Below are 12813 nucleotides of genomic sequence, written 5' to 3'. Positions count from 1 at the left end.
ACCCACCTCGGCCTCCAGAAGTGCTGGGATTACAGGTGTGAGCCACTGTGCCCAGCTGTGTGTTTTTTTTTTTTTTTTTGAGACAGAGTCTTGCTCTGTCGCCCAGGCTGGAGTGCAGTGGCATGATCTCGGCTCACTGCAAGCTCCGCCTCCCGGGTTCACACCATTCTCCTGCCTTAGCCTCCCGAGTAGTTGGGACTACAGGCGCCTGCCACCACCCCAGCTAATTTTTTGTATTTTCAGTAGAGACAGGGTTTCACCGTGTTAGCCAGGATGGTCTCAATCTTCTGACCTCGTGACCTGCCTGCCTTGGCCTCCCAAAGTGCTGGGATTACAGGCGTGAGCCACCGTGCCCAGCCTGTGTGTTTAAAAAAAAAAAATTTTGGCCGGGCACAGTGGCTCATGCCTGTAATCCCAACACTTTGGGAAGCTGAGGCAGGAGGATCAACTGAGGTCAGGAGTTTGAGACCAGCCTGGCCAACATGGTGAAACCCCGTCAATACTAAAATACAAAAGATTAGCTGGGAGTGGTACTGCATGCCTGTAATCCCAGCTACTCGGGAGGCTGAGGCAGGAGAATCACTTAAACCTGGGAGGTGGAGGTTGCAGTGAGCCAAGATTGTGCCACTGTCTCCAGCCTGGGCGACAGAGTGAGACAACGTGTCAAAACAAAACAAAAAAATTTTTGTAAAGTTTAGTCATGGTGGCTCACACCTGTAATTCCTGCACTTTGGGAGGCTGAGACAGGGGGATTGCTTGAGCTCAGGAGTTGGAGACCAGCCTGAGCAACACAGCAATTCCCCCATCTCTACAGAAAATACAAAAATTAGCTGGGCGTGGTGGGGTGTACCTGTAGTCCCAGCTACTCAGGAGGCTGAGGCAGGAGGATCACTTGAGCATGGGAGGTGGAGGCTGCAATGAGCTCAGATCATGCCACTGCACTCCAGCCTGGGTGGGTGACAGAGGAAGACTCCGTCTCAAAAAAAAAAAGAAAAAAGAAAAAAGAACCAGGGTCTCAAAGCTGGGAGATAAATGGAATGGATGCTAAACAGTGCTTGCAGATGGTGGTCTACAGGCCAGGCCCCGTGCCACATGCCACACACATTTTCCTGTCCCACATCCAGGTGTGGTTAAGATAGCCAAGCTGCCCACAAAGCCTTTAAGTGAGACTTGGGTTTGTGGTCAGCAAGTGGCTGCCCTGAACGACCTCTGGATGAGGTTGTGCAGGGAGAGGCATGCCCTTGTAGCTCCTCCTCTCCTCCTTCCTGCCTGCGGCTGCCTGGGACATCATCACAATGGCTGGAGTCTGGGCAGCCATTTTGGACAAAGAAGTAGAAGTTGGGGTTTTGGGCCAGGCGCAGTAGCTCACACCTGTAATCCCAGCACTTTGGGAGGCCGAGGTGAGTGGATCACCTGAGGTTGGGAGTTTGAGCCCAGTCTGACCAATATGGAGAAACCCCGTCTCTACTAAAAATAAAAAATTAGCCAGGCGTGGTGGTGCATGCACGTAATCCCAGCTACTTGGGAGGCTGAGGCAGGAGAATCACTTGAACCCAGGAGGCAGAGGTTGTGGTGAGCTGGGATTGCACCATTGCACTCTAGCCTGGGCAACAACAGCGAAACTCCATTAAAAAAAAAAAAAGTCAGGATTTCATGGCAGGCCTGTCCCACTGCAGAGCTCGGCTTCTGCATATCAGGTGGAATCCTGAGGAACATGCAGGGCCTGGACCCTGATGCCTGTGGAGCTGCTCCACTTTGTCCGGGATACTAAAGTCTGGACTTAATTTACACAAAAAACCATCAACCATCTATCTTGTTTTTGCAGCTATTACTCTGGGTTTCCTGAACCTGCTCTTAAAAGATATATCAGGTAATACTGTTACCCTCCCTGTACAGGAGGCACACGGCTCAGGGACCTGGGACAGCTGCCAGGTGTCATATGGCCAGGGGCAAGCCTAGAAGAGCTATGAAGGTTTTCAGGGCCAGCTGGTAGACAAATGGGTCTCGAGCTTTAGGCCAGCCAGAGCAAAGCAGGAGGGAACCAGGAGACTCAGCTGGAGTTGGTGGGTGTAGCCAAGCAGTAGGCAAGGAGGTTCTGGGGTCAGCAGGGAGGACATCAGTGCCTGCCTACGGGTCTCAGGGTACCACCGGGCCTTTGCTGACAGCTAATCCCTGACTCAGGTGGGCCCTGCTTCCTGGATGAGTGTGATTGTGTGAGCATGGGAAGAGCCCTCCTGCCAGCTGGGTCTCTTCCTGAGAGCAGGGTCTCTGCTAAAGTCTCCAGCTATTGCCTCATGGGACAGATGTACTGTGAGCTTCCTGGGGCCTCCTGTTCTCCAGCTTCACTCTCCTGGGAGCTCATCTGGTTTCGTTCCTTGAAATACCGTCCACGCAATGCTGACTGCCCAGTTCACATCCCAGACTGGAGCTCGTTCCTGGACATCACACTCCTCGATCTACCCAGGTGCCTCCCTGATGCGCCCTCTCCCTTGGCATGGCCTAAACGGAGCTCTTGGCTGTCTCCAGGCCGACCCTGCCGCTGCCTTCCCCACCTCGGCCAATGGCAGCAGCTGGGCAGTGCAGGAGCTCAGGTCCAGGTACTCAGGGTCACCATTGGTGCCTTTCTCTCTCATATCCATGCCCACCAGGTCTCCGCCTGACTCTTCTACCCAGAATCTGCACCCTCCTTCCCTATGGGGTCTGGCCCCATCATGACCCACTTAGACAAGGCAGCGGCCTTTGCCCTGGTCTCCCGTCTCTCACCCTCTCATACTGTTTCCCTCTCAGCCATCAGAGGGCGGTGCCCGCGATCACCTGAGCCAGGTCCTGGTCACCCTGTGCTCAGAACTCTCCGTGGCACCCACCTGACTCGGAGCCTGCCTTCATCCTCGTCTCTGCCCAGAGAGGTCATCTCTGACCCAGCACAGGAAGCATCCCTGACATTTGCTATTTCTCACGTGACTCCCCTTTCTAAAAGGTGGGTCCCAAGGGCAGGGACTGCTGACAGCCAGGTGCACAGTGAAGGCTGTGGAGTGTGAATGAGGCCATTAGTCTTCACCCCGAGCCATCCCCAGGCCCCTGGGCCCCTGACCTCTGCTCCGTGTTGAAGATGGCGAAGACGTGCTTGTTGGACATGAAGCCCTTCTCCACATCACGGATCTTGAGGTTGTCCAGAGGCAGCATGTACTTCTTCTCTTTCTCCTGAGGGTGGAGGGAAAAGAGTCACCCTGAGCTGTCCACATGACAACTCAGGATGCCCCAGGCCAGAGCGTGCAGCATGCGCCACCACCAGCCCCAGGGGCTTCTCAATGCTGGTCGCTGCTGTATATGAGCCCATCTGCCGGCCCTTCCCCGTCCGTCACTCTGTCCCAGCCACGCTGCCCTCCATGATGCTCCCTGAGTATCCCACCTGGGTTCCTACCCCAGGGCCTTTGGACGACCGGGCCACTGCCTGATCCTGACACCTGCATGGCTCCCTCCTGCCCTAACTCTACCCACACCCTCCCCACCTCCATCCTCGTTTTCCCTCACACAACACGTCACGTATCCTGCGCTTGTTGACTTAGGTGGCTGACTGCCACTGGACTGACTCAAGTTTCTCCAGGGAAGGGACTCCTGTTGAGTTCACTGCTGACATGTGGCTGACTGCATGCACAACACAACTGCCCCTCGCCTTGCACGAAGTGAATGGAACTTTTATCTGGGCTCCATCTTTGAAACGAGCCTATGAGTGAGTTACCTCTGTGATGCCATTTTACAGAGGGGAAGACTGAGACAGAGAGGAGCAGGGCTGGGATTTCAACCTTGGCCGCTTTAGGACATCTTGGGGCTGGATAGGTCCTGGGCCAGGTGCTGCAGAAGCCTTACTCCCTTTCTTTATTATTATCATTACCATTATTTTAATAGAGATGGGGTCTCGCTATGTTGCCCAGGCTGGTCTTAAACTCTTGGGTTCAAGCGAGCCTCCCAAAGTGCTGGGATTACAGGTGTGCACCACCGCACCTGGCCCTATCACTTGCTTTCTAAGGTTGGCCCTGTTCAGGAAGCACCAACCAAGTGCCAGCCACGGCTGTCGAAACTGCTAGGGAGGCAGCTTAGAGGTGGGCCCCTCAGCCAGGGGCAAGGGGCTGGTGAGTCACGGAGCTGGGGGTGGCACCCTGGAGTCCCACGCTCACCCAGTGATGTGTGTGCCCACCCACCACAGCAGCAGCTCTTGGGGACCCATGCCATGCACTGCTTGGTCTCAGTTCACGGATCCCTCCTAGCTCAGAGAGGGAAGCTGGCTGCCGAAGGCCACACAGCAGGCAGCGCAAGCCACAGCAGGACTTCAGAGGCCAGGTCCCTGTGACCCAAAGCCCAGTCCTCCCCACAGTGCCCCTGGCCCTTCTTCTCCCTGGGCCGTCTCTGGAAACTCCTCTCATGTCCCCTCACTGTGCTGCCCCAGCACAAAGCCTAACCTGGCTGCTGCCTCCAAGTTCAGGAGCAGCCACAGTGACTGTGGAGAAGGCAGCTGGGGCTCCCTGGCAAGTGGGGGCCGGCTGGGAGTGTCAGGACTTTGCAAGGGGAGCTGGGATGAAGCAGTGGGCTTGGCACATGGGCTCAGCCTCAGGGTGTTAGGAGCTCAGCATGGTTGAGGTGATGCCAGCCCTGCCCTTTCCTGGCCGTGTGCCTTTGGGCAAGCCACTTCCCCCCCACCTCCCATCTGCACCTCAGTTTCCTCATCTGTCCAAGGAGGATGGAGGAGCTTGGTGCCCACTGCAGAGCTGGTGCCCATAAGCACCCGGGATTTTCTTTGGTTGCTCTTGTGAGCGGCTCCAGGATTAGCCTGCCAGGCTCTAGGCAAAGAAGTAGGGCAGAGCATAGGAAGAGGGGCCCGGTGGCCATGGAGGGAGGGATGCCGCTGCAGACCCAAGGGAGGGAGGGTGATGAAGAAAGCCCCGCACCCGTCATCCCAGGCAAGGCTGGGTAACACAGGGCCTGGGTCCCTCCCACCTCTTGGGGAAGAGTTTTGGGGGCTTTAGAAGGGGCCAGGGGAGGGGGCTCTGCAGAAGCCCTGCCCCCCACCCGGACGTTTGCCCAAGGGCCTTTGCTGCCCTGACCCTATCGTGTCATGCGGCCGGAAGCTTCCAGCCAACGGGGCCAAGTAACTGAGTCACAGGCCGTTCTGGCTAATGCCACATCTGGAACTGTTTACAGTGATTCCGCCCAGAAATCAGTGGCCGCCTTCCTGGTGCTGCCGGCACGCACACTCGCGAGCGCGCGCGCGCACACACACGCATGTGTGTGCCCCTCCTCCCCACCCCCGACCCCCCAAAGGGTCAGACATTCTCCTGAGCCCAGAAGCCACGATCCCAAACCCTGCCTCCTGCTCCGCCTCCCCCACTCTTTAGGATTTCCTGAAAACCCAGAACTTTCTCCAGATGCGAGCCGGCCCCAGCCTTGCCACGTCAGAAGGGACAGAGTGGATCGTCTTGTGAAGAGTGGTGGTTTCCTTGGCTGCTCAGAGGTGCTGAGGCACGGTCTGGCCTGGTGGCCCCAGCGTCTGCCTGGGGGGTTCTGCGGGATGGATAGCCGGCCCCGCCAACCCAGTGTTCAGACTACCTGTTCAGGAGGCTCTCAATGTGTACAGTAGTCTGCACATTGGTTAGGCTGGGCTTGGGTAAGCGGCTCGTCGAGACAGGCCCCCCAAACTCGCCGGCAGGTGAGTGTCATTTTCCACCACCCTGTTTCCCACTGCGGCGGAGCCTCGCATAGAAGATTCGAGGGCCTGGGTGGGAGAAGAGGCGCTGGGGAAAGGCAGAAGGAGCCCCGAGGCTGGCTGAGGGGTTGGGGGCCCTGGCCCTATCAGTTCGCCATCCCCACCCCATGGCTGTAAATGTCTTCTCTTGTTTATTTTTTAAATAAAGAGATACTGATGTCTTGTGTCTCACTGAGGCATCTAAGAGGGTGGCCTGCTCCTCGGGGGGTGGTTGCCACGTGTGTGACTCCAAGGGTCCCCTGCTGGGATCTTAACTTGGGTGGTGGAGGGGGTCAGGTTCCATGGCTGCCTCCTCCTGACTGGAGCCTGCTTTGTGTCTGGGGCGCACACAGGGCCCCTTTCACAGGTCGGCTGTTTCTCATTACGGCCGGCGCCCAGCCCTTCTCCCACCGCTGCTCCAGACTCCAATATGGGGCTCCACGGGAGGGTCGGGGGCTCTGGCTTTCAACTCTCAGATGAGGAAAACACGAAGGGCCCCTCATGTGAAGGAAGAGGAGATCTGAAAACTAGATTTGCAATGCTGCCAGGCAGAGCCGCCAGGCTGAGGTTCAGGCCCAGAGGCTCCTCCAGGGCTCGCTGCCCCGGGCCTGGCATTCCCACCCAGGAGACCCTGGAAGGTCCCCACAGCCCTGAGCTGAAAGGCAGGGACCAGCTCTCAGCCAGCCTGACAGCCTACACACCACAGTGCAGGCTGGTTTCTGACTGTAAGGTGGAAAGAGGGGAGAAAAAGTGAAAGGGCACCCCACCCCACCCCACCCCGGCCATTTTGAGGAGCCAACCGATCCGGACACATGAGTTCTTAGAGGAGCCTGAGGCGGGGAGAAGGCTGCGGACCACGCCTGGCTCCACACTCCTCCCACATCCCAACCCCATGAGGTTCACTGGATCTGAGGTTCTGGAAGGTTCCACAGGGACCCCAGAAATGCTTGTATGGTGGCTCAGCAGACTCCACCACCCTGGGTTTAGAAACAGGACCCCGGAGTCCCGCAGAGGCCTCAGGGCTCCTGAGGCTTCAGGAACATTCCAGAGATGAGCGTCCGGCCTCATGTGGAGCGGGATGATCCTTTCACCCCCAATGCCCTCGGTCAAGGGGACATCAGGCCTGGGCTGCAGTGGAGGTGTCCAGATGTTGGGCTGGGGTGTCCCTCAGGTCAGGGAGCATGGGACCGCAGACGTGCACTGGGGAAGTGTCCACCCCAGGGGGACCATCCCCCGCTCCATGACATGGGGCAAGTCACCACTCAGAGCCTTAGATGGGGGTGACCACAGAGCCACCTGAATGGCAAGCGTGAGGGTTTCCTCACGGGGAGTAGGGTTCTCCTCCGGTGTGGCCTCAGTCGGCTCTCTTAGCCACAAGGCCCTCCTCTCTTTGCTCCTCCCTGGGGCCAGCCGGGGCCCCTCAACCTGCCTTCTCTCTAAGCCTGGGACTTCCAAGCCCAGTCCTGCCTGTCCTGGGGCTGGGTTGGCTGCCAGCAAGCCCCCAGTGGGGGGCAATCCCACAGAGCATTCCCCTAAACCCAAGGAGAGGAGAGCCAGGCAGGGCAGCTCCAGGGGCCTCAGGCAACCCCAGCCTCTCCACTGAGGTTGCCTGGACTGAGTTGGTGGCTGTGCCATCCCAGGGACCATGGGGGACTGGCCAGCTGGCCCTGCACCTGACACAGCCTCCAGCTCCTCCTCTGTGCACTGGGGGTAGGTGGGTAGGTTCCCTCCTACAGAGAGGAGCTGGGAGGACTTGATGCTGGTAGCCACCAGGACAAAACCTGGGACACATGCGGTGAGCCAGGCACAGTCCTGACTTTATAGGTGGGGAGATTAGACACGAAGGGTTGACACCACCCCACCAATATCCTGGTGAATTCCGGGTGTCAAGCCCCAGCTGTCACCCTCAGAAACAACCAATATCCACTTCCTTCTTAGTGCTAGAACTGTTAGCTAGACTCACAGTTCCCACACAGAGGCCCTTCTTTCCCTTCTTGGGCTGCTAGAGGCTACATGGTGATGGGCATGGGGCAGCCATTTTAAACTATGAAGGGAGCCCTGTGTTAAGGTGGCAACAGGGGAGGTGGAGCCAGGCCCCGGACAGCCTCGCAGCACAGGGTCACCAAGCTCACTGAGACGTGAGCAATAAACAGACTTCCTCTCTTTAAGTGCCTTCATTTTGGACCTCTATTACAGACACAAATCTATTGCCCACATAGCACAGCCATGGCTCACGGGACAGCCTGCAGTCTTCTCCCGGAGCAACCAGGACAATGAGAAAAACACAGCTCTCTTTGCCAGGGACTCTTGAAAGCCAACCTGGACCACATCAGAGTAGCAACAAGCTGTCACACAGAAGTGGCTTCCCTTCCAGGCCACTAAGCCATGGTTACGTCAAGAGAATTAGGCAAGAAACGGGTTGATCAGGGCCATAGAAAAGAATGAGATCCTGTCATTTGCAGCAACATGAATGGAACTGGAGGTCATTATGTTAAGTGAAATAAGCCAGGCACAAAAAGACAAGATCTTGCATGTTGTCACTCACACGTGGGAGCTAAAAAAAAAAGGTAGAAGAGCGGATCTCACAGAGGTGGAGAGTAGAAGGATAAATACTAGAGGCTGGGAAAGGTGGGGACAAGTAGGGGGTAGAGAAGTGGGTTAATGGGTACAAACATACAGTTAGAGAAAAGGCATTAACTTCTATTGTTCAACAGCAGAGTAGGGTGACTGCAGTTAAGACTATAGTTAACAACAATTGTCTGGTGTTTTTTTTCTTTGAGACACAGTTTCACTCTTGTTGCTCAGGCTGGAGTGCAATGGCGCAATCTCGGCTCACCGCAACCTCTGCTTCCCAGGTTCAAGCGATTCTCCCACCTCAGCCTCCCAGAGTGCTGAGATTACAGGCATGAGCTACTGCGCCCGGCCAACAATGCAACAATTGTATCGTCTATATCTTCTTCTTCTTCTTTTTTTTTTCTTTTGAGACAGGGTCTTGCTCTGTGGCCCAGGCTGGAGTGCAGTGGTGCGATCATAGCTCACTACAGCCTCCATCTCCTGGGCTCAAGTGACCCTCCCACCTCAGCCTCCTGAGTAGCTGGGACTACAGGTATGTGCCACCATGCCCAGCTAATTTTTTCTGAGTTTTAATAGACACAGGGTAATGCTATGTTGCTCAAACTGGTCTTGAACGCCTGAACTCAGGCCATCCTCCCACCTCAGCCTCCCAAAGTGCTGGGATTATAGGCCTGAGGCACCGTGCCCAGCCTTGTATATTTCAAAGTAGTCAGAAGAGAGGACCTGAACTGTTCCAAACACAGGAAAATGAGGAATACCAAAGTGCCAGACACCACAAACACCCTGCCGTGATCATTACATACTCTGTACATCTAATAAAACATCACAGGGACCCCATAAATATGTGAAACATTATGTATCTTTTTTTATACAGGACAATCAGGAGGGATGCTGGGTCAGCATGGAGAGCAGAGGCCGGTGGGAAGTGTCCTTGCTCAAGGCCTGCCCCCTCACTCGCAGTGAACGAGTCCCTCCCATGACTCAGCACTCAACACTGCTCGCTGCAGTCATCACCCAGGGGCCTCTCCACTTCCTTCCCATAATCACGAGCATGTGGGGAGCGTTCTGCACACTGTGGCCAAGCACCACACAGTGGGCAGGGACCGTCCTAGACCACTTCGCAGATAGAAAAACTGAGGCCCAGAGAGGCAAAGGGCCTGACTGAGCTGTAAGTGATGGAACCCCGGCGCCCCTGGAGGCTGGCTGCATGCCTGAGCCCCTGACCCTTGGGCATGGCCCCTTCTCTTGAGCATGGGGCAGTCACAGTGGCACTGGAGGTCAGGGCCTGTTTCTAGCCTGCTAGTGAATCCATCACCCTCCATCTCCCTTTTGCACTCTAGGAGCTGGCCCCATGGAGGCCAGGTACAATGTGAGCCTTTTGGCACATGGTGGCTGCTCTCCAGCCCTGGGTTATGGTTGTTTTTTGTTTGTTTGTTCGTTTGTTTGTTTTGAGATGGAGTCTCGCTCTGTCGCCCAGGCTGGAGTGCAGTGGTGCGATCTCGGCTCACTGCAACCTCCGCCTCCCGGCTTCAAACAATTCTCCTGCCTCAGCCTCCTGAGTAGCTGGGATTACAGGCGTGTGCCACCACTCCTGGCTAATTTTTGCAATTTTAGTAGAGACGGGGTTTCATCATGTTGGTCAGGCTGGTCTTGAACTCCCGACCTCATGATCCACCTGCCTCGGCCTCCCAAAGTGCTGGGATTACAGGCGGGAGCCACCGTGCCTGGCCAGTTACGGTCCTAATAGTGACTCGGGGCAGAGTGGTGCAGTGACTGAATGAGTTCTGCCCAGAGGGAGCACCCACCTGCTCTTCCCCGGATGCCCCACCTACCCTGGCGGCCCTGCTCCCACCTGCCACTCACCTCCTCATCCTTGTACCAGGACAGCGACTCAGCAGTCAGCACAAACCAGTACTCCTTGGAGCCGCCCTTCATCAGGCTGATGTTGTTGATGGTCAGCCAGCCCCTGCGGATTACCTGGGGGAAAGCGCGCAGCTTAGCGGGGAACCTCGCTCCGCGCCCCAGCCATCCCCCAGCGCAGCAGCCTTGCCCACAGCTCAGTGGGAAGCCAGGGACCGTGATAGAGACACCTGCAGTCCCAAAGCCCAGGAAACCCAGTTCCAACCTATCCCAAGTATTTCCAGCGGGAAACCAACATGGGGTACCACTTAGGCAGGTGTGCGGACAGACAGACTCACTGGGCCAGGGGTTGATGGGGGATAGAGTCACAGAGGCCTCATGGAAAGAGGGGCCCATGGGAGGAGTCCCTGGGGCTTGTGTGTGGGGCTGTGGCACATGAAATGTGACATCTGAGGAACTGCACTTGTTTGCGTGAGATAAGGTTCCAAGGGTAGCATCCACACAGAGGGCTAGGGTCAAAGGTGTGAGCCCAGGGGCCCTCCCCAAGGACACTGAAGGAGCGTGGCTCATGTCCCAAGCTGGCTGCAAGCCTAGTGGTCATCCTTTTGACTGACACATCAGGGTTCTAGGCTGGGAGACCCCATGGATGGGGATTGTGTGGCTGTAGCTGTCATCTGAGTGGGGGTCAGAACCCAGGCCTGTGCAGGGACTCACCTGACAGCTAACGGCAGGCAGCCTGGGGGCTGTGCTCCCACGCTCCCTGGCCGCTGGAGGCATGTGTGGGCCAGAGCCCCCCACCCCACTCAGGAAGAGGGCCCTGGGAGCTGCAGGAAGCACACGGAGGCACGCACAGGGCGGCCTGGGACCCAGGCACTGACAGACTTGGCCAAGCTACAAAGGGTGGGCTGAGCATGGCCACGGACAGCTGCAAAGGGCTGACCTGCATCCCCCAGTGCAGGGCATGGCAGGGCACGGCACGGCAGGAGCGCCAGAGATGGGGCCTCCAGGAATCCCTCTGGGGCCCAAATGCTGTCCTGTCCTAGTCGGGGGCGGTCCTCTGGAAGGGCTTCATCTGGACTACCCTGACCCACCCAGAGCCTGACATTCTGAACCAGGGCCACCAGCCCACAGCTCCAGTGGCTCCTTGGTGGCTGGGTGTGAGTGCTAAGCCCCAGGTGGCCATGAAGGCGGAGGTGGCTAAAGAGTACCCAGGGACCCCTGGACCATGCAGAAGTCACTGCCCAGGTTGGGGACAGCATGAGATGCTACTGGGCGCCGCTTGTTAAGGCCAAGGGTACAGACTTATCCCTCCCTGGGATGAACAGACAGGACTCTCACAGTTGTTTGGAGCAGGCAGTGACCCCTGGCATCTGGCCATTCACGGGCTGCCTGGTGGTGGGTGAGGGGGCTGAGGCCAGCAGCCCCTGTGAGGTCACAGCATCCCCTCTGGGAATGCAGTGACGAGCTCTTCCTGGTCTGCCCAGGACGTCTTGGTGTTAGCACCAAAGGCCTGGCATTCTGGGAATGCCTCCATTCACCCGGGGGGAGCGGGGTGGGGACACTGCCTTGTCTCAGCCCAGGGCTGGGCACAGAATGAGTGCTTAGTAGACCCTGGTTCCATGATTCCATGACTGAATAACAACCAGGTGAGGGCAAACAGGGAGACAGGCTGTCAGTGCTCCCCCAGAGAAATGGGAGGCCTCCATACTCCTAGGCCTGGCCCGGTTTCCAGGGAGAGGGATGTGCCCGCTCACCCCTCAGTGGCCTGGCTCTCCTGCCTCCAGCTGGGGTTAGTGTTGGTCAGAGCTGGAGGACAGGGCCCGCGCTACGCTTTGGGGTGCATGGCCACAGGGCCAGGGCACTGATCGGGGCCATGCTGGGGATGGCACACCAAGCCTTGGGGCAGGAGGTCTGGCAGAAGCCCTGAGGTGCCCTTCTCCACATGGGTTCAGAGATAAAATCCCACCCTAGGGAGCTGCAAGCTGTGGGTGGCAAACAAAGGCCCTGTTAGCCATCCACCACTTGCGAGCCAGAGAAAAGGGAGGGGCCAGGCCTCAGCAGAAAGTCAGGTTTGCATCCAAGGGACACATCCCAATGGGACTGGGCTTAGAAGGAAGTGGGGGTGGGAGAGACAGAAGAGGCGGCAGGCCTTTGTGGGCTGGGGTGCACAGTGACAGGCAGGCAGGCACATGGGGCAGCATGGGTGGCAGGGCAGGCAGGGGGCGGCAAAGCAGGGATCCCCTGGCAGGCTGCTCCAGCCTCTTTCCTGGGTGAGGGTCCTGGCCTGAGTCTCCCGGGTAGAGATGAGAACCACAGATGGGAGACCCAGAGGCCACAGCCATGCTCATGACAGGGCTGGGCTATGTGGCCTCTGGTAGGAAAAGAGGAACCCCTAAACCTCTTGGGGTACAAGGGAGAAGTAGGTTCCTGGCCTTGGCCTGGCAAATTCAAGGGGACTGGGGGGAACACATGAGGAACCTGAAAACCACAAGCCCGAGGCCACCTAATTCCTCCCGTCACTGCCCCCACCCATGGCCCTATCTGCACACCCAGGCCCTGGGAGCAGCGAGGCCCTGGCATAGGATCGGCTCAGCTACAAGAAAGACCCTGGGATTGCCAGAAGATCCCTGCCAGAGGGCAAT

The 12813-nt window shown here is 57.4% G+C and overlaps 1 protein-coding gene across 8 annotated transcripts in view; it reads right to left on the bottom strand.

Annotated features, from left to right (window-relative positions):
• The window catches only part of DNM2 (dynamin 2), a 111992-nt gene that overhangs the window by 8743 nt on the left and 90436 nt on the right, over positions 1-12813 (bottom strand). For all 8 annotated transcript variants that reach the window (XM_024236646.3, XM_024236648.3, XM_024236650.3 and 5 more), the window contains 2 exons: positions 10175-10288; positions 3092-3201 (listed from right to left, as the gene is read on the bottom strand). In XM_024236646.3, coding sequence (XP_024092414.2) covers positions 3092-3201; positions 10175-10288 — 224 coding nt within the window. The remainder of the gene's footprint in view (positions 1-3091; positions 3202-10174; positions 10289-12813) is intronic.

Source organism: Pongo abelii, chromosome 20 (genome assembly GCF_028885655.2).
Source record: "Pongo abelii isolate AG06213 chromosome 20, NHGRI_mPonAbe1-v2.0_pri, whole genome shotgun sequence".
Lineage (NCBI taxonomy): Eukaryota > Metazoa > Chordata > Mammalia > Primates > Hominidae > Pongo > Pongo abelii.
The sequence above is the reverse complement of the archived record's forward strand: the minus strand, read 5'-3'. Positions and strand labels throughout refer to the sequence as shown.